Source organism: Rhea americana, unplaced genomic scaffold (genome assembly GCF_003343005.1).
Source record: "Rhea americana isolate MKP2758 unplaced genomic scaffold, rheAme1 scaffold_497, whole genome shotgun sequence".
Taxonomy (NCBI): domain Eukaryota; kingdom Metazoa; phylum Chordata; class Aves; order Rheiformes; family Rheidae; genus Rhea; species Rhea americana.
In genome coordinates, this window is record NW_028186642.1 from 1 (window position 1) to 26,779 (window position 26,779).

The window sequence follows — 26,779 nt, forward strand, 5'->3', positions numbered from 1 at the left end:
GCGCGCCAGCTCTACGGCTTTAGAGCTCTCACAGTGTGAGAAGCGTAAAGGGTTTTGCTTGCAAAGACAGGCGGCTTTGTAAATGCAGTTAATACCCTGCCCCTTCCTACAAGCATGTTCTGGTCTTCATCAATAGGCGTGTATGGCTGGGCCAGCACTGAAGCACTCAGTGAGAGGCCCTGTGCAGAGGAGGAGCTCACAGCAGCTCCCTCTCTTCTCTAGCCATCCAGCTGCTGAGGGCCCTCATGGCCTGTGAGGTTCGGTCAGCCCTGCTGAAGGGCCTGGTTGCACTACTGATACCACCCAGGAAGGAAGCGTTTGCATTCTGCAGCGAAACAGCCCAAGGTAAAAGTACTGAAGAAGGCGCCTGGGTATACTGCAGGCTGTGGCTTGCCAGGGTGATCAAAGCTGGGTACAGGGGTGCTTCTTCCAGTGGTCCCTTGACCCCTTCTGCAAGGGCTCATGTATTGTACTGACYTTGGGGGGGAGGGGTGGCGTGCAGGAAGCTGTCCCACATGGTGAGGGGAATGGCAGCAAGAGGTGCCTGGGCTGGGGACAGAGCAAGACCCACTTCTCCTGCTGAGGGACCAGGGCTCCTCCATCCTTCAAAAACACAAGAGTAACAACTTTGTGTAGTTCAGTGCTACAAAGCTCATGTCTAGCAAGGTCAGGAAGATAGCAAGGCTCTTGACACATAAATGCCATGAAATGGGCTGCACATAGGTGCTTGGACATCCAAGCACTAGTAAGCTAGTGTAAGCACTAGTGCTAGTGTACAGGCCTTCACAGACCCACTGAAGACTGCCATCTGCTGCGTGAGCRTGATGAACGATTCCAGCCCTGGGTATTTCCTTCTCTGACTCAGCAGAGCAGGCTGCAGTGACCATGTCTGTGCTGCCATGGGTGCCATGTACACAGATCCCTGCACTACCACTTACGGTAGAAAGCCACGAGCTTCCCTGGGGCACATTTCCTGAAAAACAGTATCCTCCTTTTATGCTATCAGTGTAACCTCACCTTCTCTCTCTTCTCCCCTCTAACATTTCATAGAAAAAGCATGTCAAAGCATCATTCTCATCTTCCTAATGTTCCTCATGCAGACCCATCCTTGCCTTGCCTGAGGGAGCCTGTGCTGGTATATATTCAGCAAGCAGCTGCTGCAAAAGCTATTGGGTAAGAAACTCTTGACCAAACCCACAGGAGACTGAGAAGGACCTTAGAGAAGCAGCTTCCTCTGGGTAGGAAAGGGCTGGGACGTGTTCTTCCCAGGGAGCATTCACCCCTGACACTTTACTCTGGCTAAGCACCCTGGCTCTTCCAAGCCCCCTGCTCTGGATGGCTCAGAGAGAGAGTGATTCAGGAGCAGGGTAGAGACACTGCCTGCAGGTCTGCAGATAGCAGTGCTCAGTCACTCCTTGCTACTGACACCTCAACTGACTTGAAATTTTATTTCAAAGGAAATAAAATTGTGGAATCCCTTCATATCTGGCCATTTGTACATTTACAATGTCCCCTCTGTTACTGGGCCTAGAAGGTTGAAGTGCTCTCAGCATAGCTGGTGACCTCGTCAAGCAGTGAAACACTGTTAGTTAACATCAGCCATCCAGTGAAAGAAGCCAGTGCCTGCATCTGACTGGAGATCCTGACTTTAAACCTTCTGAGCTAAACTTTGTACGTTTCCTGTGAATTTCCTGCAATGTCCACAAGGTAGTGCTGTGACAACATTTCTCCTGCAAACCCTTAATGGACTGGGAAGCATATTGGGGTGTCTTCCAGTGGATGGGCTCACAGAAGCAGTCTTGGTGATGCTTCTACCTCTAGTCCTGGATTCTTTGTGGTCACACAGGAAATTTGCTAGCCTTTAACAAATATACCTGGAAACTCCTGCCAATCATTTATCAGATGGTTTTCACCAAATCTACATGTTAAATGATTGACAGTCCATGCACAGCCAAGTGTTTCTTGCTTGTTTTGAGCCACTTCTGTCTCCTGTCCAATAATGCCACTAGCTGAGGACAATGTARAAAGAAGAGCCATTAGGGTCTCACTAGCTCTGCATCAAGAGGCCCAGACTCAGTCCCAGTCTGCAGCCTGGTGCAGCTGTGAGAGCCCTTTGTTGTGTGCTGCATCCTGCGTGCATGGTGGGAGCTGATGGCTGATTCCATTGCAGCATTTTAGCAAAGGAGTCAGCAGAAGTGGCAGAAGAGCTGATCCAGCTGAAAGTAGTGCACAGCCTGATGGTTGCTATGGGGAATCAGGATCATGCAGGGAGCCAGAGACAAGCCAGCATCTCTCTGGAGGTGAGTGTGGTGGTATATGGCAGAGGACATCATAGAATGAGGTCTCCTCCCAGAGTGCCGTAGCTGAAAGGCTCCATGCACTGTAGGGTGTTTCTAAGCTCAGCAGAAATAGGCTAATTTGCAAAGGCAGAACTTTACCTTCACAAAGTAGCTGTGTTTGACCTGCTGCATTGATCTGCCTCAGCACAGCCCTGCCTGCTTAACAACCACAAGTGACAGTTGAGAAGAGGAAGGAACATGCTGTCAGTAGCAGGAAAGGGGCTGCTCACTGTGAAAAGGGGTTCACAAACCTACCCACTAATATAGAGGGTCATTGCATTCACCTCAGCAGACACTGACAGCCCAGCAGGATGAACTCCCTGGCAGCTCTTTCATTGTGATCACTTCACTGAAATACCCCCCCTTTTTTTCTTGTCCAATGAAGGTGAGAACTGGCACCAGGGGAGGGCAGTGGGGACAAGGTGAGGCTTGAGCAGCGACCCGCATGTCACACCCTCTTGGTGTGTTTGTGAAGTGAAGCTGTGTTCATGAAGTGCCATCAGCAGCACTGGAGCTAGAGGAGGCAGCTCAAGAAATCAGTGGGAAGTGACACCACTGAAGTTATCTGGAGCCACAACTTATGTTCAGCTTCTACCCTCTACACACACACACACACACACACTCACATCCCTACTCCCTGTGCACCAACCTTTTGTTCTGTTGCAGTATTTTGTCCGCACATTTCCCTTTGTGGAGGAACACGTGAGGATGACAGTAGGGGACACATTGTTCCAGCTCTTTATGGTAAACATGCCTTCCTTATGGGGTTTGTTAGTAGCCTTAGGACCTTCTATGGGGACATGAGGACTGGACTTTTCTTAAGAAATCTAGTCTTGAATCAGATCGCAGAGACTGAGAACGAACCAAGCTGTAATGTTCATCTTCAGTCCTAGTGTTCAGGAAGATCAGTCGCTCTGACCTCGGCCCCAAAGCAGAGCAAGGAGGGATCTCCTTCTGCTACTGCTGTGCCACCTTGGGTGTCAGAAGTATGGCCTAAGGGCCAAGGAGACAAGAGCCCCTCCAAATAACATCTTTCCTGACTGTAGCTCCTGAGGTAGAGAGTAACTGGCAGTGAGTAACTGGGTCCAGAGAGGGGAGGCGGAGCAAACAAGGGGCAGCATTTTGTTCCTTGTACCACCCATCTTCTTTTACCCCAAGTCTGGGTACACTTAAGTGCATGTAGTGCCATTTGAGGTAGAGAGGGGCTGAACCAAGGGAACTGCTTTGCTTTAGTCCAAACTTAACAGAGCTCAGCAGGCCTTACAATGTGGATGCCTGGTTGCTGCTGTTTAACAGCATTCAGGGGCTCTTAGCAGTGCTCAGCCCCATACTGCTGCCAGCATTTACAGTTTCTCACAAAGCATCCTAACTGTGGGGCAGCATCCCATTTGGGCTGAGGCATCCATTCTCTGGCTGGCTTAGCACATCTCTGCTGGTTGCAGAGGTCCCAACAAGGCACTAACACCACCTTCTTTCGCTGCCTTTTCCAGGATAGTCCTGAGACATGGTACACACAAATGGATTCATTCCAGGCTGAAATACTGGCCTCCAGAGTGGACATCCCCAAAGAAACAGCAAGGCTGCAGCCCACAGAAGGTGTGTGCAAAGCTGGGACTATCACTTAAAGGCCAGTCTCCAGCTGCTCCATCTTACACTGGCATCTATCAAGAATAGATAGAAAAATGCCTTTAGTTTCAGGGGAGAAGGCAACTCAAAGTTCCTGCCACAGTGCAGGGACTAGGCCCCAGGCTCATGCTAGGGTCGGGGCTGTTTGTGCTGTTGACATCTGCATGATCTGCCTGCTCCACTGCTGGGCCTGGAGCTCATGGGGCTGTTCTGTTCTTTCAGAGACAGGCCCTGGAGTGAACTGAACAAACAGGAGAGAGGGCAGCAGCACTTGCCTCCCACCTGTTCCCCCCAGCCCTATGTCTGCTCCTTCCCTAAGAAGGGTTTGTATGGGCACACATTGTACAGAAGAGCCATGCTGCAGCTGAGCTGGTGGCTTTGCTAAGGCTTCTTCATAGGTAAGCTTCTGCTTTCAAATACAGTTGTGGTAGACTGCTGAATATGTGTTATTTGTTACCCATTTCCTGTAAGGTTCCATGGAAAATACATGGGAAGCAAGATCCTGGGACTACCTGAAAATTCAGGTTAAACTCCAGAGGTTTGAAGGAGGCAGCAGGGCCCTTCCCACTTAGGCACTGCCCTAAGAGCTGAGCCACCACATACAGTGCATTCAGCTTTGCTCAATTGCAACATATGGAGACTGTTCCTGACAGTAGGGACTGTTTTCCCTCGTTAGGCAAGTTCTACCCAGCAAGATCCCAAAGTAGAGACATTTATTTCAAATGATTTTTATGTAAACAKTACAGGTGTAGATATTTTAAAAAGAAACTTCCTCCAAGAAGCCAGCCCACCTCTACAACACCAGTCTTTAGGGGCTGCCAGACTTCAGCAAAATCATCAAGAAAAATATTTTATAAGATAGAAGTTAATTAAATCCAGAAACATTTATTTATCAAGCAAACTTCTTAAAATACTGATTTTTTACAATTACATGTAGTCCATTTTCTTTCTAGAAAAGCCAGACTTGCAGTTTTGTAACACTTCAAGCACATCTGGAACCAAAAATAGTATGTACACTAGAAAACTATACACGTATCTATTTCTATCAGAGCAGACCGTAGTCACTTATGCAGGGCCAGATATTAGACATCTGGCAGACACTCAGGTTCCCCCTCCCCAAGCCTTGCAGGGAATATTTCTAGCAGAGTCTCTGCCATGTACCCTGATACTAGGCTGTGCAGGGAGAGAGGCTGCCATGTTTGCTGCTTTCAGGCACACCTGACCTACACACACACTACCACATTTAAAAATAGGAGTTACACAAACCACTGACATATGCAAGACATACAGAAGATTGCTTGTGAACCACATTTTGCTATATTTACTGAGGCCTCTGCTTGCTCATCTGCTTGCTGGCTTGCTCCTCCAGTTGCATGGCATCCCCCAGGGCATCTAATGTTTCTAGAAGAGAAAGCAGTGTCAGGAGGACTGACCTGATAGCTGAATTCACCAGCTCAGCTGCCTGTCCCTGCAAAGACCACAGAAGGAAGTAAACAGGGCAAGAACAGCTCAAATACTTGCTCTTTTTTCTACTCATCAAGACTCTCAAAGTCTTAGGCTTGTAAAATTCAAGCTAAATGCCACTAATCCATCCATCAAGAGCCCCAGAGGACTGGATCTCCCTGGACCGTAGCACAGTGGCACAGCATTTACACCAGACTCCTACTGTTATGTCATGCACCTCCACCAGTGAGTGAACAGAGGGATACTGCTCTCAGGCTGCATCAAGAAAGGGAGGACAGCTAGGGCCTTTTAGAAAAATCACTACTTCTTCCTGACAGCAGTTCACTTTGAAGTCATGATTTTCATCTTCACTTAGAAAACTCTCACAGGCAAATGTTATCCAGGCTGTAATGGCATTAAGTGGCCCAATTACTGCAACAGTGGCAGAAAAATAGTAGTTATCAGTGTAACTCTCCTTGTTTTAGTCAGGCAGTCCATGCCTGACTAAGAGCTCTTTTACCAGGCATCAGCCAAGGCCTTGCTGCTGCTCAACCACTGCTTCCGCTCAACCACTGCTTCAACCAGCATGTTCTGAAAGCTTCAACCAACATTACGAAAGGAGGCAGGCAGCGCAGAGGGAATAGGCAGCTGACATCCCTCTGGCACAGAGCTGGGAGACTTCCCAGCTGGGTTAGAACAGCACAGCTGGAGGGATTTTGCAACACATTCAGTGATGCCCTATATTAGTTGAGGCAATCACACACCAAACAGGTTCTGGCAGACATTGCACATGAGGATACACGTAGCAGACAATTATAAGAGGACAGGTCTTAAGGTCTGATATCCACAAAAGTATAAGTGGAAACAATTGGTCTACACCAACAAATCCCTAGGACATGGCACATAGACCTATTTCTCAAAGTCACTGTTTTTTGCCCAGGGTAAAAAATTAAACTATATGATCAACTAGCCAAAAAGACTTCAGTCCTTCTGCACTTAGTGGATATTGCTTTCAAGGGAGGGCAGTTTTCCATGGCAGTGAAGAGCAAGTGGAATTTACTAACTAGGATTTTACTTGGCAAAGTGCAGGCAATAGGACATCTCAGGTCTGTTCCTATGATCACCTAGTAATATGATCAGAACTGTAAGGTATTCAGAAGGACTGGGTGCTCAAACTCCCATAGGTATGTTGGTATTGTTTTCAGATCTTTAAAATCATTAGTGACTGATAGTGACTTGTATCTTCCCGAACAGGCACTGTCTCGAGAAGTGCTAACATACCTCCAACACTAAGGAGATTCCTTGAGCTCTCCTCTATGAAGTACTTAGCTCTGCTGACAAAGGTCTCAAGATCGTAGTCTGGTTGCTCGGTCATTCCCAAGAGGTAGTCAAGTTCAGTCATTTTCTAGATTTTAAAAGAGGGACCATTATGAGAAATCAGCTCTGGAGATTTGATGAGTTTCTTCAAATTTGGCACATGAATTAACAGAGCTAAGCTTCTCGGACCAGTCGCTCTCCATACTCATTAGCAGTAAGTGGATGTTGCTACTGGGAGGGAAAGGAGGACCGGCTGGCCGCAAGCACTGCAATGGTCCTGTTTAGCCACTTGGGCAGGAAACCACAGGAATAAGTTAGCAGTGAAGGAAAGGTAGTGCCACTGACACCATTCTTGCATTACAGCCCATGGCCTACCTATTACCACTTTGCTCAGACAAGGCAAGCTGCTGTCAACACATAGAAAGCATCTCAGGCTGAGCTCATCTCTTCCACATACCTGTCTCAGTTCTCTAAGCTGTTCTACAACCTTCTCCTCCTGCTCACCAATTTGAATCATAGCCTCACGGTAACTGAACATGTGGGGAGAAAGATCTTCCTCTTCATCCTTGGAGAGCTGCAAGAAAGAGTCCAAGTAAGAACAGCAAACTGTTACCAGCTTTGAGATCTGTTCAGCCCACTGCATACACCTACATTGTGCTGAAGAGTCGAGCCTTCTCCACTGGTCTCTGTTTCTTCATTCTCAGTGTCCATATGGTTCTGTGTTTCACCACCTCCATTATGAGGGCTGAGCTCTTTCACTCTGCAATAGGAAGATCTGTCACTAATTTCTTTCAACAGTTTCTGGGCTACAGCATTACCAAGCAGCTATTGCAGTTCAGTGCTCACCAGGAAGCTTTATTAGAAAAGTTCCACTTTACCACCCTCAGAACAAGTGGGGCAGAACAGCCCCAGAACATGTGCAGAAACCTCCAAGGGCTATGGGAAGGGATGCCATGAGATGTTAGTCTTAGCACCCAATCTTGCCATACCAATCTAGGGCCCCTGCAGTCAAGAAATGTCTAAGTACACAATGCTAATTGCCAACAGAGTCTTCCAGAGAGGCTGTCTTCCACGCCAAAAGGCGTTTCAGTATGGAAAGAAAAGGAATACTTTTTTCTTTTTCTCCATAGACCCTCTGTGCCGGGACAGGACTATAATAATGATTGGTTATGTAGTACTAGATATAGGTGCCAGACATCAGCTGGGCACTGCATTCTATACTAGTGTCAGCTTCACATTTCCAGCGAGTTTCAGCCTGCACACACCTTCCTACAAGTTGAATTGCCTTGTGCAGTGGCAAAGGGGCCAAGGTGCTTGACTCAAGGCTAAAACATTCCTAAAAAGCATAACACCCTGAAGTCCAGTGTTGCATTTTATCCTGTATTTTCAGTTGAGCAGGCATGATCAGAAAAATGCAGCTTTAAATTGGGAACTAAATCTATGAATCTGTCAGTATTCCTGAATGCTTATGACAAGAATTGCCATACATCCTTCCAGAGAGTGAAATAGAGTGCTCCCTTCCTGGAAGAGGGGGTGGAACCAAACAGCCTTTGCAAACGAAACAGGTGACAGTTCCCAGCTCTGAGTGTCTTGTTAACATGTGACAGAAGTCACTGGCTCTGCAGCTACAGTACACAGCCACACAGCACAGCATCATCAGGAAAAAAATTCAAGCACTATTGACCCCAGTGGAAGAGGGAATAGCTAAGCTAGTTTTCTAGCTGTTGAGACTGGAGGAGAAAAAAGACTGTCCTGGCAGAGACAGGGAGCCACTTACAGCTCTGTCACAAGGGTCTCAGAGGTGAGTGAGACCCACAGGGAAATCCAGTGCTCAGCCTCTGCACATCTGCCCCAGAGGTGCCCAGCACCAGCCATAAGGCACTCAAACCCCACACTCACATCTTGCTTCTTGAGGCATGTGAGCTCTCTAAGTCTTTCAGGTTTCACCCCAAATCTCTAAGGAGCCCTATTCTATTAACTCATATCAAAGTCTACCAAAAACACAATGTATTCTTCAGTCTCATCTGTAGGGCCAGGTCAGGGATGCATTCTTAGCACACACATACCGATAAGACCCTGCACAGACCACTAACAAGGTAAAGAGTACACAGAGTGCCATTCAGGGTATTTCTTTGGCAGGGTAAACTCACTACAAAAATAAGATAATCTGAAGTCTAGAGTGAGACACTGCTCCTCTGAAGGAAGGAGAAATTAATCATGGTTTTAATGCAATCTATTATGCTCCAGGCAGAGAAGACTCAGGTTAATTGCAGGAACCAGCTTTAAGATAATTTGTCCTCAACCTCTAAACTACCATCAAGGGCAATGACAGCAAGAGAACTTATCAGAATAAAAGCAGCCAAAACCCTTTCTGCAACAAGAATAGAAACCCCAGGTCAGAAAGGCCATTACCTGTCAGCGTATCTCAGTGTGTTTAAGGTGTACTCGCACGAACTCATGCCTGGAGAAATCATTGCTATCTGCAAACACAACAGAATGCCTCAGTAAGTCCCACATCTGTCTTTTGTTCACATTTAAGTGGCCATATTAGGGAAAGGGTTAGAATTAAGGTACTCCATCAAGCCTATTTTCCTCTATGGCTCCTGTGAGACACGCCAATAGCTGTGAAAAGCTGAGAAGCAGAATAACAGAAGCCATTTACTCTTTATCCAGCTTTCCACTGGCTTTGTGTGTACCTGCTGTGCTACACCTCCCACAGGAAGCAAAGCCCTGAGAGGGCACCAAGCTCTGGTGTAGATCCACTGTATGAAAGCAACTTCTGCAGCCCTGCTTCTACTGTGAATCATCAGAAACTGTAAATCATCAGCAAAGCTCACTAGTTTTTGATCACAGTTGCTACAGTCAGTGGAGGAGGAAATTTGCTTGATTATTTTTTGCAGAGAGCTGCAGCTTCATAGCTTCAACATCCCCTCACACTAGAAGGGGGGCATGCATCTACCTAGTTGCTTTGTGGCACTCAAACAGGTATACTCACCATACAGGTCCTTGAGTTTGTTCCTATGAAAGAGTCTCTTAGCACCTGGGTCAGCTTGCTCTCCCGGAAAGGAGTGTGAGATTTGTTCTGCCCCAGAGCTCGAATACATTCCTAAGGAAAGACAACTCTTGTGAATGCAACATCTGCATCCTTTCTCAAACAATTCTGCAAACTATTAGCAAACGACTGCTGGTAAATCCAACAGGCTGGAGAATGGTAGTCTCCATTGTTCTGTAAGCATCTCAACCATTTAAATATACTTCAGATATTTGACCATCACCCCTGGTTTATCTAGAATATGTTTAAAAAAAAAGACAACCTGAACAACATTTACAATGACTGTAGCAGCATCTAGCCTGACAAGACTATACTGCTTTTCTGAAGTCATTCTAAATGGAGCACATGCATCAATTTCAAGGTTGTTTAAATACAAAATTGGGATCTTTTTGTCTGTTACTTTTCTCTGTGCTGGAAAGAAACAGAACAGATTTTAAAAAGTTATCTCCTGGGTTAATGATTAGCATAATTTTTTCCCCTGTGTAAATTTTCACCTTCAAAGCCAACAAGCTCTTGTTGATTTCTGCCCCCTCCATCCGTGTCTGCCGATCAGCACTAGAGGTATCTGCACCCCTTTCATTTCCTGCCAGATCCACCAAGGAAAATTTGCCAAGCATTTTTCCTCTTCGCCGTAGTATGATTTGGAAGCAAGCGTGGGACCGGGAAGAGCTAGCATTTGCAAAAGTCTGCCCAGATGTCCTACAGCAAAGATGCAAACAAGCATTAGAATTGTGTTACAGAACACACAACAGCTCATGACAGCACTAGACAAGGCCTGAAGTCATTCATTTAAATAGATTAACCTTCCCAGTTTTATCCTACATATTAATGCTTCAGGTTTGTGTAAATTATGGAATCACCTCTGATACAAGAGCACAGAAAGACTGTTGTGAGAAACATTTGAACCTTCATTCTAATTTTGGAGGCTGAAGGCTATTTGAGCTGCCTCTCTCAGTTCAGCCAGCCTGCACGGGAACACCTTTAACTGCTAACACCTTATATGTGTTTGGAGCTGGTACAGTGCCGATGCTCCCTGGGAGGCATACCTCCAGCATCGCATCTCCCTGCATCACAGCAGTCCACATGTCATTCTCCTAGTGCTTCTGCTATTACACAGTGAGCAGGCCAAGCTCCCCACCTAACAGCATTAGCTGGGCTGGCACATTTAACATCATGGTAAACCGCCTTCTCCAGTCAAGCTGGCTTGGCTCTGCCGAGCAGCCACAGCCACCCAGTCACTATGACTGACAGACTGGAGGCTTTTAAGTTACCAAAAATCTCCCTATGACCATCACTATCATTTACTCCCTGAGAAGGCTAGCAAGTTCACTGCCCCACAGCTAGGGAAAGAGGGAGATTATCCTAAAATACTGCTGTGGGAAGCCAGAGTCTGAAAGGTTAAAAAACAAAACAGTTCTTGACTGAGTTGTCAACCAAAAAGCCTGCAGAGTGCTGAATGAGCTTTTATGATGCACTTACCTACATATGCAATGTAATACAGAAGCCAAGGAGTTCTCATTTGCCAATTAATGTTTCCACCACAGTTCCTCACAGCATAGCAGATCTTACCTGTCTCGTTAATACAGACTCACTGTTCAGAAGCCCCTGATTAAAGACACCAGTAATGACAGCAGGAGGTACCCTGACCACAGCTTGCAACCAGCCTGCCAGGGTGATGAGTCAAGCCTRTGGCAGTCCCTCACCACCTTCTCTCAAAGATTCTTCAGAGAAGATCCCTGCATGACCTGCAGGATTTTTTCCTACTATCAGAAGAGTTCATCTGGCCTGCAGTTAAGCCAAAGCATTTTTGCAACTGTAGCTGGAGGACAGATCTTCTTCCTTGTTCTTTTTGGCAAATACCTGTACCTCTGTCAACTAGCTGATAAACTATGTATCTGCTTTTTAGAATTATGTGCAGATCAGCTGTGGTACCTGTGCAAGCAATCTCTTCACATGAATGGTTTCTGTCTAGAGATTTGAGGACATATGGCCACTATGGAAACAAGGTTAAACCCATCCTTGCCAGCCTTTATTCTGTAACCCTCTTGCTTTCAAGCAGAGGTGCTGCTCTGCATGAAAGTGCCTACCAGTTCCTAGCATCAATAGGCCTGCTCCTGTTTGAAGTCTTGAAGGGCCTGGGCTAGATACCCACCCATTACATGTTTTACCAACATGGAAGTGTAACATGACATGACTGTTTCCACACTGGTTTTAAGACACCAAACCTGCAGGCACTGCCCATCTCAATCATTCTGATGACATCCTCAGCACAGCCAACTTGTCTCTCTTGGAGGCCGACAACCTGGACCTGTTGCTTGCCATCCTCCAGGACTCGAAGTTTTGCCTTCTTATTCAAGAGGTCRAACACCTGTATTCAGACAACAAGATCAAGGCAAATCTGAATGCAGTCCCCCTGCATGTAATTTGCACCACCTTTATAGAAACTGAATACCAAAACCAGCACATACTTAACATATCTTTCCAATTCAGTCCCAGACATGCCAGAACAAGATACAAACAAGTTTCATTCAGGTACTTATCAAACACATAATCAAAGAAATCAGGCAAAAATTAAAATACCTTCCCATTGTATATTTCAAAGAATGTCACATAGACTTCCAGATCCTGATTCCTGTATCTGGGCTGGCTTAGAAGAAGGAAGACATCTTGTGCTAGTCAAAAAAAGGAGAAAGTTCAGATAACTAGTTAAAAACTTGTTTTAGTTGCTACTTGAACTCCTTTCAAGAATCTCAGCTATAAGGATCTAGTAGCTGAATGACAGGTATCCTAACTGAACGCTAGTGTAACAGTTTGTACAATCTGGAGAACTGCTTCAGCAGCATCCTCATCTGGGGACTGAAGATGTGGTTGGGAGGGAAATGGAAGCTTCTATTTTAAATGTCACCAGCAGACAGCAGTGCTTACTGATCTGGTTTGGTCAGTGCAAGCACATATCTCCCACTTTGGCAGAACATTYGGAGCTGCAATTGCTTTGGACAGTCTTGAAGAGTCATGTAGTTGTGTTTGAAAAGCTTCTTGACAGACAGCCTAGAAGATACTGTTCCCCAAGCATCTCCATTTGCTGCTGTTTGGAAACAGAATACCAGACTAGCTGGCCCATTGCCTGGATCCAGTACAGCCTTTCATAGTTAGAAGGCTTCACATTTTGAAACTAAGCTCAAAAGCAAGAGTTTTCCTTCAGGGCCAGGTCATAACTCATTTGTCAGAGACGAGCACACAGTTGTTCTTGTTTCAACAGCTTTGTACGGGCCGTTTTCACAATGTGCCTTTCAAAAGTGAAAGCAGAGGCAGCCAGTGTTCACTGTGCTTCTGTAGACATTATTGCAAGGAAGGGTTTCTAGGAGCTTTTTTTTTTTTTTTTTTGTCTGAAAGCATTTCATACATGCTAGGTTTTTGCATGTAATGCTTACAGGAAAAAAGTAAATCAGGACCACATATGTTCATATGCTTTATGTTTAACAAGCTTTATGACAGAAATGGGTAATGTTCTGCTTCATTTAAGTCAGGTATTACCAAACACCATCCTTAGCTAAGAAAAAACAAAGCAGATGTAATTGAAATTAAATGGTTCAGCCTAATAAATACCAAACTAGAAGATGGCAATGACCTCAAAAATAAATATCTTCTGATCAGTTGGTGTTAAACAGCAGGCTGACCTAGGAAGGTACAGGCTGGATAGAAAATACTATTTAGTTTTTAAGAGTTTCACAATCATACCTCCTGCAAACTGCACTACTTACTGATGAAAGCACAAGTGCTTTTACTGGAAATATTTTGAGTATCTATAAAGAAATAGATCTTACTATTAGGAAATCATGCACGATTTTGATTCACATACCTAAAGAATAGTCAACTTACATGCAAAAGCATATATCCCCTTTGAGGCATTCTGTGCTCTCCCTGAGAAGTCTCCACCCATAGTCTGTGAAGAGAAATGCCATCACTGAGGTAAGGTGTGGTACAAGCAGGTCAGGTTACTATATTTTGGTCCTGAGAACATGGTAGAAAGTCATTGTGTAAAAGTGCTGATGTCAATAGGATCATTACTACACAGTGCAATTCAGGATAAAGTTAGTTTTGTGCTTCCATATCAGTTTGGAAAGACAGTACAAACTGTTCAAAGCAGCAGCTGCATGCCTGTAAGGCTCTGTAGTGCTAGGTCTCCATAAGAGTTCAAAGGAGTTGTTCCTCCAAGCAGAAATGCATGGCCTTAGCAGTGAAAAGGAACAGCTTAATTTGTTAGGAGCTAGATTGGCTATTGCTTGCAAAAACCCACTTAACATGGTGTCAAAACACATCCAACTTCTAAACCAGACAATACTTTTTATTATTTTGACCAAGATACTTTCAATTCCAACAAGAATTTGGCTACTGCTATCATGGTGACTCACTCTAACATTTTAGTATTAAACATGGAGTCAATTTAAAAGACACCTCAGTCCCAGCAAGACACATTTTCAATCTACCAAGGCAACATTCTAGTCTCAAGGGGCACCTTATGATCCTCTCACTAGTTCTGCACCCTAGGGTCAGGAAGGATAAGTAACTTCATTGCCTACAATATACATGTCTCAAGATTGTGTCACATCAGAGAGGAAAGGAAAAAAGCCTGTTTTACTACAGGAAAAGAAAAAACTCTAGCTAGTGTGCAAATATTCAGTGATTTAATCTTGATTCAGATAGGTATGAATCCTAAAGCTCACTACTCAACACTAATGATAGGAATTCCCAGCCTAAAACTTGCATCTAGCACTAGAAGAGAGCAAGCTAGTCTAGTCCAGATCACTCTGGTGAAAGGTAAAGGCTTCTTGCAGGACAAGACAGAAGAACTGGCTCCCATATCATGGTGTGAGGGAAGAAAATTACCCACTTTCGTTCTCTGCAATTTCCAGAAGATTAAAATTAAAAACAAAGACACAAGTTTCTGAAAACTTAGAGCCAACACACTTTTGAGACAGAAAGCAGTCTCCAATTCTCTTACAATTGAAAGTGGTAGATTGGAAGGAATGGTTAAGAAGTGGTTACCCACTTCACAGGTGTTACCAGATCAGTTAATTGTCCATATACAACATGAGTCATATATCCACTTAAGTTTTTGGAATTCCTCCAAACTTAAAATACAATATAGACAATATTTTCGCCTGTCTCAGATCAGGCTACATGGCTCTGCTTTGCAGACTGGAATTGGTCAGAGACAGCAGTTTGATGCGAGTAGCAGCCCTGGCTCTGTTACTAACACGTCAGGACATCATTGGCTCTAAGTCTTTAATAAGCCATCTGTRGGACAATTTAGCATAATTTTCCTCACAACTTCAAAGGAAATGCACTAATACTCTACAGAAAAAGAGGATAAACTGGACAGTGTAATAACTCATTTTAAGACAATAAAACCAATTTAATCTCTTATATAATCCTATCCATTATCAACATCTCAAGGAGCTTAAATATACTCTAGATAAAGTGAGAAAAATTGAGACCTCAGAGTAGATAACTTACATGTGTCTTGCCACTGCCTGTCTGGCCATATGCAAAACATGTCGCCTTTCCACCCTCAAAGATAGTCTGTACAAGAGGCCTAGCAGTGAACCTAGACATTTGGAAGATAACACAGTTAAGGCAAGTAGTTCACTCTGCATCATCAGTTTTTGTAAAGAGACTTATGACAATACCTTGAAAGGCCAATAAAAGCAAACTCTTAAGAAATCATCAAGGCCACACCAAAACTAAGCTTTAAACTTTTCAGTCCAGTAATTTCCTCCAAAGAAAACATTCCACATGTACTTCAGGTAGCAGTTTCTTTAAGCAAGGATGCCATCTAGCCATAGCCCTGTGCTTTTATCTTGTGACTCATTCCCAGTAAGAAAGCATTACCTGTATACCATTTCATTAGAAGAGGATTCATCAAATGAGAAATCAAATCTAAATGCTTGGGTTTCAAGGTATTTTGTAAGATCCACTTTCAGCTTTGGCTCATGCACCAGCAGGACGCACTTGCTGGGAACAGTAATCACATCACATTCCTTTTTTAGAAGTTCTGTTGATGGAAAAGAACCTCCGTTTTAACGAGAATAAACAACGTCAAAGGGTTCCAAGCCAAAGCTATTCTGTCAGTACACTCACCTTGTTTATTTAGAGGGCGTTTCCTCACACAGACACAAATCCTGTGTTCTTCTATCTAAGAGAAAGGTAAGAAAACATTAATTACTTCCCAATTACACCCATACCTATTTAGCATTGCAGAGACAAAAATTCAGTATTCCCTCACATCCACCTTTCTACATATTGATTAGAGTTCCTCTGCTACAGATCAGTTAGCCACACATGCAGGGATTTAAGTGTTAAACTTCATTCAATACAAAAGAATTCTAAACCTCAAACAATTTAACTGTATAGCATGGTCAACATATCAGGTGAAAATGCTCCCATGCTAAAGTGCCCCAAATATTCTATGAGGATTAGTAAACATTCAGTGCTTTGCCAACTTCTCATTGACATCAATACTGTAAGTAGGGTCAAATTCAAGCAAGACATTATTTTACATTGCTCTTTTTTTTTTTTTTTTTTTGTTCTAGAGCTTTTAATGATATAATAAGTCTAGCTCTCTGTTCAACCCAGCTGCAGAGTTTTGGAAAATACATATCCTATTGCCTGAGGTAGAAGGCAGATGACAAACATCTCCTGTCATGCAGCAATTTTACTGGTTGCTGGTTCTCACAGCTCAGTGCACTGCAGGTATGCAAACCACTCAGTTTTCAAAGCTAGTCAGCACCTACTTTTTTTTGTTTGAATTTGAATGTTACCATTTTTCCCCTGTTGTAAGGCTTCTGCTAGCAAAAAGCTACTGCTCCCTGGTAGTAAAAAAAATGCCACCACTGGAGCTGAAGATCTCCCTCCCATTCCTCTGCCTTTTTTCCTAGTTTTTTGACACCCTCCACTTTTGCTCCTCACTTTGACCTAGTTTAAAGTTACCCAATATTTAACTTACAAATGGTAATATTTTCCATTTCAGTGCAATAGTGCTTTAACATATTCGTACATATACCTACAACAGACTAACCTGATGTATAACAGGCTCTGCTATTTACAAACTAAAAAATACTGATGATAYCACCCAAAACATTCCATGATAACTAAGTGCCACCTCATAGGTAGTGACATACAAAGTAATGCAAGGCAGTTTAGCCTAGAATAGGAGAAGTAAGTGATCTCAGATTTACTACTGGGTGTCTCAATCACAATATCCACACAGAATCTCCACAGAGCAGTGACGCCCTAATTTGATCATATGCCAAAACCTTGAGTACAAAATAAAGAAATCAGAATATATACATGCTGCAGTCAGTGGCCTTAATATTTACTTACTGGGTCAGTTATAGATATTGGTTGGCAGTCCAAAGTTGCTCTGAATTCTCTGATCATTCGTGCAAATTCCCAATTTGGGCAACTGCTATCAAACTCCTGCATGAAAAAAACATGAACATGAAGGGTATCAATCTGCTAGAAAGTAATTAATCTGCCATAGCAAAAAGTGCCGGAGCATACTAAACATGACCAACTGTACACAATTAGAAATTTTTACTTAGCAGCCGCAAGATTCAGAATTTTCTGGATCTAGAAATAATCCATCCTTAGATACAGGTCTGCAAAAACAAAGCCTGGCACTCTAGATCTTCCCACTTACGTCCAAAATATGTTTTATACTATCCTATAGAATCTCCCCTTACTAGTGTATTGTAGAGAATACTCCACCTGTGCACGTTTTGTCCTGATTTCACTGATCTGAGCTCTCTTTTCTTCTCTCTTGTTTTTCATTTTCTCCATCTCTTTCACGATGTTAGACCGTCTCCTAACTAGATAAAAAACAAAATGATTCCTTAGATTAAGTTTTCATTCGACACATTTTAAGCACAAGGTGTTTTACAAATGTTTTCAACTTCTCCAGGTTACTGAGAGACTAACTTGTACAGGGAACAATCTTCCTCAAAAGGATGAGCTTCATTCATTTTATAGTGCTTCTTTCGCAAAGCAAATCTGCCAACTACAGAAGCTGGCTAGCAAGCCATACTATTACTCTGAAGTAAACACAGTATTTCTGAGGAGATATTCTTTTATTAGAATTACAGATTTAAAATAAATATACTCAAGACTTAAAGACTTCACTTTAACTTGCTGTTAAAGCCACCTTTTTGAAGCATTAGCATAGGAGTGTACAAAACAGCAACCCCTGTGATATGCTGCTGACAGTGTGTCAGTTCTTATCCATTGCTCCCCATTACCTGGGTTTGCTGAAGAGCTCATTCTAGCAGGAGGCAAATGATCCTCTATATTTCCATTTACATTTGTCAGTGAGGGTTCTGGGGCACAGCTCAGCCTGCTAGCCCTGGTTCGGCCAGCTGCAGAAGGGAGTCAGATCAAAGACAATAATTAGATCTTAAAGATCAAGAATAAATTTATAAAGTCCTGTATGACAAAGAAAGGCAAAGGGATAATAAGCCTATTAATAAGCCTTTAACATATTCTAATTCATAAGCAGTCTAACACTCCAAGAAGTACAACTATTTTAGTCTCACTTAGTAACAAAGGAACTCACTCTTGAGTAAGATTTTAAACCATTCAACAGATACTGAAGACCCCCAGCTTTGAGAAAGGGGCATCAGCTGCTACTCAAATCAAGCTCCTACATGGGGAAGGTTACAGAGCATATTGTTAGCAGTATTAAGACAGTTCCATCCCCATTCTAGCACTGCAAATGCCACTTTATGCTGTTGAGCAGATACCATGTGCATGACTGCAGCTCTTTTGTTAAAACATATCTTCCTTTAACATTTATTTCTGAAGTCCTTTGAAAACTCCTTCAGGAGGAAGCCTTGAATGTTTATTTAGTCAGAGACCTCTTCGTCTCCCTCCTTTTATATCTGAAAAGGAGGGAGGAGTGTTGCTCCTCCTCCTGGACTTACAATTTACCTAATTAAATACATATTAACCATCTTGCTTCAGCTTCATATTAGCAGTTCACTGGGTCTTCTCCACTCACCAGGAATTGCCGAATTGTTTCTTGTTTGTGTAGAAGTGCAGGGATCCACCTCCATCTCATTTTCCTGGAGGTTGCCCTGAGACTCTGTGATAACAGACATCCTAGTGGAGCGGCCACGCAGAGCTTTGGAGACACAAACTTGGTCAGCATTGTGCATCAGACACTCAAAAGTCTGCAATTAATCATATGCTTACAGAGGTATAGAACAGAGGGGGCCAAGGTGTGGTTAAAAGAACTATTTCCAGATCTCAGGTGCATCAAGAAAGTGCAGGATGAAGCAATGCTGCAAAGGTAGGTGATGAAAAAGTGATCATGAAATATACCACTAGAGAAAAGCAAACAGTTCATTCCAGATTTGCAGCTCCAGTGAAATTTCCTTCCAGATAGCACTAAGGATTTGGTACCATAGCAGTTCCAGAACCTCACTAAGTAGAAAGAGGCAGTTAAAATCAGGCAACTGGGAAACCCTATGGAGCTTCACACTTGCAGGGCTATGGATTGACTAYATGATGATGACAACAGAATTGCAGTCTAGCAACTGCTTAAAATGAATGTATCTGAGGCTCTATTACTAATTTTCCTACATAGACTACAGAGCAAGTTACCTGGGGAAGCTCTAAGGGAAAGTCAAGAACTTATTTCTGATGCAAAAAGAACTTGTTTCTGATGCCTTCCATGTCTAAAATGAAAATTTGTTGGGGGCGTCATGCCTACCACAACACCCAAGCAGTGATGGTCTGTCTGTGCACAGTGAATTGGAGCACAGCTTGATGACACTGAATTCAGCTAGAAGCTGGACTCCACAGTTACAGCAGTAAATCTTTAGAAAGGCTCATTTGCATGCAATCTCTGTAGTCACATATCGAGGTATGTTTCTTTCACTGACACCAGGTCCCTGCCCAAAGTCCCTTGCAAAGCTTCTGGAGGAAGGGATCAGAACATGCATCTCAATGCAAGGAAAGCAAATCTGATATGAAAAATCTGAAGTGCAATATGAATATTAGAACTACCCCCACCTCTAACAATCACAAGAATGTATCTATAATTAATCACTATGATTTCCAAGGAAATAAGATGTTTCAGACCAAAGATTGATTCAAATTCTGGATCAAATTCCTTACAACTGTGCCCATAAAATTCAGTGCTCATGTCTTTTAACTCTTTACCTGGAATCTTCTGCTCRGGTGCAGAGACATTAGGTGTCACTGCTGCAACTTTAGGGACAAAAAGAATCAGTTTCATTAGACTCAGAGATGGCATTTTATTCCATTTTCTTTTGTCACAGATGCCCAGATCTGATCTCACCACAAACTGTTTTTTTTTTCCCTTCTGGAATAAAACAGCATTCTTGGACATGTATACTAACTGAAGGATTTGCTGCATCTAAATGGGTTTGTTCTAGGTAATTCTTGTACAAAGATATACAGCATCCACCAGAATTCTTAGAGTCGGAACTTAGGCAGTATCTGTTTCTCACTTAATTCTAAAAGTACTGTTTACTTCTGTTTCTCCCACTTACCTGAGCATGATGCAATACACATTACATACTGAGGTGGAGACAGACATCTCCTGAGCTTTGTTTTCTTTAGTCCTAAAACTGAAATCTGAAGCCAAAATTAGCTAGTAAGTGCATCATGGAGTTTGTAACAGGACCAATACTGCTTGTCATTCATGGGATTTAATAATATTTGAGGAATACTGAACACATTGTTTTTCTTGTGTACTCTGAGCAGGTCTTCAAGGCAACAGACATTTCAGATTTGCAACTAGAAACTACACTTCAGGAAAGCAGTGACCTGTAATAACATCTTTTCCAGCAGTCAATGACTAGATTAAAAGTCCTTTATTTCTCCAGTTTGTTGTCCAATTCATCAGCTGACCTACGCACAGATAGTCACCACATTAGCACACCACTTTTCTAGCCAGTTCACAAAATTTATGGAGAATTCTCTGGATTTGAGGAAGATCAAGATGATCTAGTACAGAATAAGTTTTTCAGACTACTCTTGCCTCTTAGAGGCAAAGGGATCTGTACTGTCTTCTTCTGGTACCATGTTCCCTCTCTTGCATCACATACAAAGGTCAGACAAAACCAGCAGTTACAGAGCAATTGCATGGAAAAGCACAACAAGTTCTAGCAAGCGATAGGAGAATCATTAAATCTGCAACCACTAAACCTCAGCATCACTCAAGCATATTACAAAGACTTGTAATGCTGCTACTTTCAACTCACAAAAAGCCAAGAGAGTCAACTAAAAAGTTAATAGAAGATAGAGAAGGTGGGAGTTTTCTAACTCCTAACACCTCAAGAAAAGCAGTTCCTCAGCAATCCCATGCTTTCAGATGTCTATCTTCTGTGTTGGCTTTGCACAAACTATATGCCTGACAGAAAAATCAGTGAGCTCTAGCACACCATTTTGGCTGTCTAGTCTGAAGTGTCTCTAGGAATAAAGCAATAGTTATTGTTCAGGTGAATGTTTGAAGAGGAGACAATCATTTGTCACGACTGTTTCTTTTTACCCTTTCCACTCATTTTGACTCTTTATTTTAATTAGTGTCACTTACTTTTTGTTATTTGTGGCATTAGCCAAAGTCCATATAAAACTTTACAGCTCATTGCAACAGTAACTGGCTAGTGACATTTAGAACAGCGTCAAGGGAAGAACTACAGCAATGTTGCAGAAAAGGGCAACAAACCCTAGCTCACAGGAACAAGACAGCAATCCACTGGCAAGAGTCTGCACTCAGGAGTCCGAAGTGTTTATATGACCAGTATGCTCAGAACGGTCAATAATTAAGGTGCCTAACCGAGCAGCCTTTTGATGCATCAAACTACAATACTATGTCTAAAACTGAAGACCACCTCTATTTCACATGGTTATAGCAGAGAAAAATATTTTCTCACCTTCACGTGGAGCAGGAATTTTTGAAAGAGTTGTTCTGCGTTTCTGTTTCTGGGGAGGAAAAAAAGAATGCTGTAAGTAATCTGAATAAGCCATAAACACTTAGCACAACACTAAGACAACATTAATACAAAGAGGGTTTGCCATCAAAGTCCCGCAGCAAGACAGAACAGGCAAGTTAGAGACAAACTTTGAAACTGACAATATTATTCATAACACCTATTTTCTAGCTGGCTGCCGTTGACACTTAGGAGACACTAAAGCACTTAAAAACACTTACCTGTACAGTTATATTCTCTTGCAGAGGAAGGTTCTCTTTCACATCTGCAGCAGGTATTTCTTCTGCTAACTCAGGATTTATTGTTATCACATCATCAATTTCAATCTACAAGAGCAGATGCAAGATTTTCACAGACCGGAATATCGTTGCTACCACTTCACACAATTTTTTACATTGACTTTCATTATAGGCAAAGAAACCTGACCCACTGCTTGCCAAATGTTGAGTTAAAGTTTCCGTGACTAACAAGGCAGTAGTCTCTATTCCATTTGAAGACTCTCATACATCTAAGCATACTAAAGGAAATGTACTAGTTAAACCATTTACCCTCATCTGCCAAACACCACACAGCTCTGCGGTAGCCATGGAGCACTTCTGAAGAGGTAGGCAAAGCACATTTGGCATCAACTGATTTAATCCCTTACAGCTAATCTTAGTAAATCTCAGCTGCTCCATCTTCTGTGCTAGGAGAGCATTAAGAGTTTACTGTGCAATTGCACTTGCTGAAATAAACTTCAAAGAGCTACTTACTCCTTGGAAAATGAAGGATTTGGCATTTAATCCACGACAAGTCAAGTCAGTTCACCTGCATTTTCCCTGACTATTGCATGCAAGCGATTTCAGCTAAGGCCAGCTCCAACCCTCCGCGTAACCCTCCGATGAAGTCATAATCCCACGTTCACAACGTTCTGCAGCTCTGGAAAAGCACCCTGTCACAGACAGCCGCAGCGCGGGGCAGCGGCGGGCAGCCACGAGCAGCCTCACGCACAAAAGACAGCATCTCTCGTTTTGGTTTTTCAAACCTAAGCTTGCACAAGATTTTGAAAGCGGATGCATGCAAAAATAATTTGGGGTATAACAGCAGCTTATGCTGGAATTCACCTGCAATTAAAGCAACACCTAAACCGCACCAGGATGTTCTTAAGTCCTGAAGCAAAATTTGATTTATTTAATTTAAAGAAAGTCCACACAAAGGGCAAAAATAAGCAACCGAGCCTCTGTAAAAGGTGTGATACCACATTCTCATACGAGAGGCAATTATAAAATTTGATTTTATACAAAATCTGTAAATATTTAATCAAGAAGTGAATCAGCTCAGAAATATATATACATGAACAATGCATAAGACAATTTGCTGCTATATTTTGAACAACCTCTTTATTGAGGTTTATCATCATAATTACACACACAATTTAGTCAATAGTTATGCTTGTAGTGTTGCATATTTGAATGTAGCATATGCACAAAAGTACAAGACCAAATCAACTAGCCAGTGACAAAAGATTTTAACTAAACTGTAAGTTATATAAGCTCCCAGAGTAACTGGCAGGACAAACATATTTTCTCACTTTCCAAAGGAGATTTTGTTAAGTGGCAAGTCTTCAGCTGCATCAGCCTCAAGAGCCCTGGACTCCTACCTCCTCCCACCAACTTCATATGGTATTTTATCTGACTTGAAGCAAAGTGAGGATGGCCATACAAACACAGCAGTTCCATCACCAGAGACACATATCCCATTCTTTGCATTTAGCTAGAACACTTTTGACTAGTGCTGCCCAAGAAGCAATTCAACTGAGTCAATGCCATTATTACCTGGATTCTAGCCCAAATCATAGTTAATTCCCCATCTACTGTTCTGAAGTATATCCCCTGGGGGGAAGATCTTATTAAAAAAAATAAAAAAATAACTTTAAGAAAAATATAGCAGGTCCTAGAGAATAATGCACATAGGAACTAAAGAACAGAATACTGAAGAAAATATTTGGGAGCATTTCAGAATTCTAGATTCTGAAACAAGTGCAATAAAGCTGCTTTATAGCTAGAAGACTCGAAGAGGTGGCTCATACGTTTTAGATGGTCTCTGAGGTCCACCRTGACTTGTATTTTCACATTGGGCTACAAACAAAAGGTATGACAGGTCAAAGCTTGCAGCTAGGCTGCCTGGTAACAAAAAAGCTAAGGAAAGCCTAAGGACACTGCTGAGGGCACTGAGCACCAAAATGAAACCCCCAGAGCTGGGCAAACTAGAACTCCGCATCATTCAAAGCCACCAGCCAACAGCAGGAGCAAGAACGCGATGTCCCTCCCCCCCTCCCAGCCGCTCGCTGACAAAGGTTGAGGGCACCGCTCCAGCCGGAGCACGCGGGMCTCGGGCACAGCTTACCTTTACACGCTTATTTCATTATTTTACCTACGTAACGAAGCCAAGTAAGCGCAGAGCTGCGCTCGTCCTGAATCACCCGCCGCGCTAGGGTAGAAAGCGTTTACGACCCGCGGGCCGGCGCAGCTCGCAGGGCGCCAGGAAGCGCCAGCTCCGCCGGACGCACCGCGCCAAAGCTCACGAGCGCCCGGCCCGGCCCGGGGCCGCAGCGGGGGGGGCCGCAGCGGGGGGGGGCCGCGGGCACTCACCTCCTTGCCCTTGACGGCGCCGCCCTCGGACCACTCCACGGACACGGAGCAGCGCTCCACGTTCACCGTCTTTATCGTGGCGTTGTGGATGAGGCCTAGGAGAGCGCCGAGGTGAGCCCGCGCCCCCAGGGCTTCGCGCGCCCGCCCGCCCCCCGCGCCCCTCACCGTTGCTCCGCTGGATGTTGACGACGCGGCCGGGACAGATGTGGCGGTAGAGCCGGGGGTCCATGGCGCGGCGGGACGAGGCGAGCGGGCGGCCCCCGGCAGCCGAAGCCAGACCCCGGCAACCGCCGCCGATTTGAACTCCGCGCGCCGGGCGTGCCGCGGGGCCTACCGGGAAGCGCCGGCGCGGCGCGCTGCGCCCCCAGCCTGCTCCGCGCGCGGCGCCGACTACAGCTCCCGGCATGCCGCGGGGCGCAGCTGTCGCCGGCCGGCCGACCGCAGCTCCCAGCAGCRCGGAAGGGCTGCCGCGGCGCAGCGGCGCGCGGAGCATGCCGGGAATTGTAGTTCGGTTTCGGCAGAGGGGCTGCCAGCGTGCGCGCCGCGCCGCGGGGCCGCGCAGGCGGCCGGGGGCGGCGACGGAAGGGAGTGAACGGCCCTGGGCGGGCGAGGGGACCGTGTCCGCGCCTCTCCTCGGGAGGGCGCCCCAAAGGCAGCTCTGAGCTGCCGCTGCCCCCGGCCGCCGGGACGGGCAGCCAGCCCGCGCCCCCCGGGGAGGTATCTGGAGGGCACCGGGGCAGCCGCGGGGGAGCCGCGGGGCGGGGGACAGGCCACGGGGAGAGGCCTCTGCGGGGCGGGGCTGGAGACGGTTCCTGCGGCCAAGGGGAGCGGGACAGGTGGGGACGTGCAGTGGGGACATAAAACACATTTGTCTGTGGGAGGCTATGGTGCAAGAAACCATGTTCTGTTTTTGACCAGCGAAAGGGGCAGCTCCACCGAAATGGAGCCTCAAAAAATTCCTCGACACTCGTGCTTGTTCCTCTCCACGGAAATCTTTAGTAAAAGGCGAAAGATTTATACGATCTGAAGAGAAACCAGAGTATGTYCCCGAGCCCGCCGCCGACGCGCCAGCCGCCCCACTGCCGCCCCCCAGCGCGCGGCGACCCCCGGCCCCGCCGCCCCGGCGCGCTTCGGCGCGGCCCCGGCGCGGGCGGACGATCCGCGCTGCGCCGCGCCGGCCCCGAGCGGCCCCGCCGGCAGCGGCGGCGGCGGCGGCGAGCGGAGCGGGAGGGCCCGGTGCTGCCGCGGTGCATCCTGGGTATGCTAATCCGCCTGGGAATGCTAATGAGGAACATGCTAACGAGGAACATGCAAATGAGGGCCCCGCCCTGCTTTTGCCCCCGCCCCCGGCCCGGCCCAGCCCGGCCCGGCCCGGCCGGCGGCAGCAAGGAGCCCGCCCGCCCGCCGGAGCCTCGCTCGCCGCCGCCCTCCCCGCAGAGGAGGACGCCGCGGCGGGGCCCCACAGCGCCAGCGCGCGCCCCGCAGGAAAGCACCAAGCCAGCTCTGTTTTTGACCARCGAAAGGGGCAGCTCCACCGAAATGGAGCCTCAAAAAATTCCTCGACACTCGTGCTTGTTCCTCTCCACGGAAATCTTTAGTAAAAGGCGAAAGATTTATACGATCTGAAGAGAAACCAGAGTATGCCTCCGGGTCCCGCCGCCGCCCACCCCACCCCCGGGCCTCGACACCCAGCACACGGCGACGCTCACTGCCGCCGCCGCCGCCGCCGCCGCTGCCAGCCCCGCCCGGTCCCGCCCTGCCGCCACCACCGCCGCCGCGCTCGGCCCCGTCCGGACACACCGGCAAACCGGGGCGGCGGCGCGGCGGCGGCTCGGGGCGGCGCGGCTCCCCCGCGCTGCACCCTGGGTATGCTAAGGAGCAACATGCTAATGAGGAACGTGCTAACGCGCAGGCGCTGCATGCACTGCGCCGGGCAGCGGCTTCGCTCCGCGGGCCGAGCGGCGCTGGGGCCGGCGCCGGGCCCGCTCCGGCGGCACAGCCGGGGCCCCCCGACCCGGCATCGCCGCCGCAACGCGCCGCGACTTTCTAGGCGCGGAGCGGTGGACGGTGCTGCCGGGCCCGGGCGCTGCGGCTCCCGGCGGCGGCGCGGAGCGCGGGCCCCGGGCGGCCGGGCAGGTCGTGCGCGGTGCCGGTGCCCGCGCTGCGCTCCGCGCCCCGGCGCTGGGCACGGGGCTTCCGCGCCCGGCAGCGGCAGCGCAGCGCGGGGGGACCCGGCTGCAGCAGCGCGCTCCGGGGCCGAGTATTAACTGCATTTACAAAGCCGCCTGTCTTTGCAAGCAAAACCCTTTACGCTTCTCACACTGTGAGAGCTCTAAAGCCGTAGAGCTGGCGCGC

At 45.9% G+C, this 26,779-nt stretch overlaps 3 protein-coding genes and 2 non-coding genes across 6 annotated transcripts in view; 1 reads left to right on the forward strand and 4 right to left on the reverse strand.

Moving 5' to 3' along the window:
- Positions 1–2,210: 2,210 nt before the first annotated feature.
- Positions 2,211–4,310, forward strand: LOC146588810 (armadillo-like helical domain containing protein 1). Its single transcript, XM_085317310.1, has 4 exons — positions 2,211–2,300; positions 3,006–3,083; positions 3,830–3,935; positions 4,188–4,310. Exons 1-4 carry the CDS (start codon positions 2,238–2,240, stop codon positions 4,208–4,210), a joined length of 270 nt encoding a protein of 89 aa, XP_085173436.1. The 5' UTR covers positions 2,211–2,237; the 3' UTR covers positions 4,211–4,310.
- A 524-nt stretch (positions 4,311–4,834) lies between these two features.
- Positions 4,835–24,775, reverse strand: KIF2C (kinesin family member 2C). Of its 2 annotated transcripts, none has more exons than XM_085317306.1 (21): positions 24,590–24,775; positions 24,425–24,519; positions 22,016–22,120; positions 21,738–21,786; positions 18,833–18,955; positions 18,075–18,191; positions 17,548–17,648; positions 17,161–17,256; positions 15,919–15,973; positions 15,670–15,832; positions 15,295–15,385; positions 13,657–13,720; positions 12,358–12,449; positions 12,003–12,145; positions 10,272–10,476; positions 9,721–9,831; positions 9,138–9,205; positions 7,377–7,485; positions 7,183–7,299; positions 6,690–6,813; positions 4,835–5,366 (listed from the first exon to the last, which is right to left on the reverse strand). In XM_085317306.1, exons 1-21 carry the CDS (start codon positions 24,651–24,653, stop codon positions 5,287–5,289), a joined length of 2,172 nt encoding a protein of 723 aa, XP_085173432.1. In that variant the 5' UTR covers positions 24,654–24,775; the 3' UTR covers positions 4,835–5,286. The 2 variants fall into 2 exon arrangements, with proteins under 2 accessions (XP_085173432.1, XP_085173431.1); XM_085317305.1 differs by lacking the exon at positions 4,835–5,366 and adding an exon at positions 5,372–5,433 and having other exon boundaries at positions 24,590–24,764.
- Positions 24,776–25,352: 577 nt separating this feature from the next.
- Positions 25,353–25,467, reverse strand: LOC146588812 (U5 spliceosomal RNA). Its single transcript, XR_014897349.1, has one exon. It is a non-coding gene; the product is annotated as a U5 spliceosomal RNA (small nuclear RNA).
- Positions 25,468–25,951: 484 nt separating this feature from the next.
- LOC146588813 (U5 spliceosomal RNA) lies at positions 25,952–26,066 on the reverse strand. The gene has a single exon (XR_014897350.1). It is a non-coding gene; the product is annotated as a U5 spliceosomal RNA (small nuclear RNA).
- Positions 26,067–26,470: 404 nt separating this feature from the next.
- Positions 26,471–26,779, reverse strand: part of LOC146588814 (armadillo-like helical domain containing protein 1) — a 5,351-nt gene continuing 5,042 nt past the window's right edge. Inside the window, exon 6 of the mRNA XM_085317311.1 lies at positions 26,471–26,691. Coding sequence (XP_085173437.1) covers positions 26,471–26,691 — 221 coding nt within the window. The remainder of the gene's footprint in view (positions 26,692–26,779) is intronic.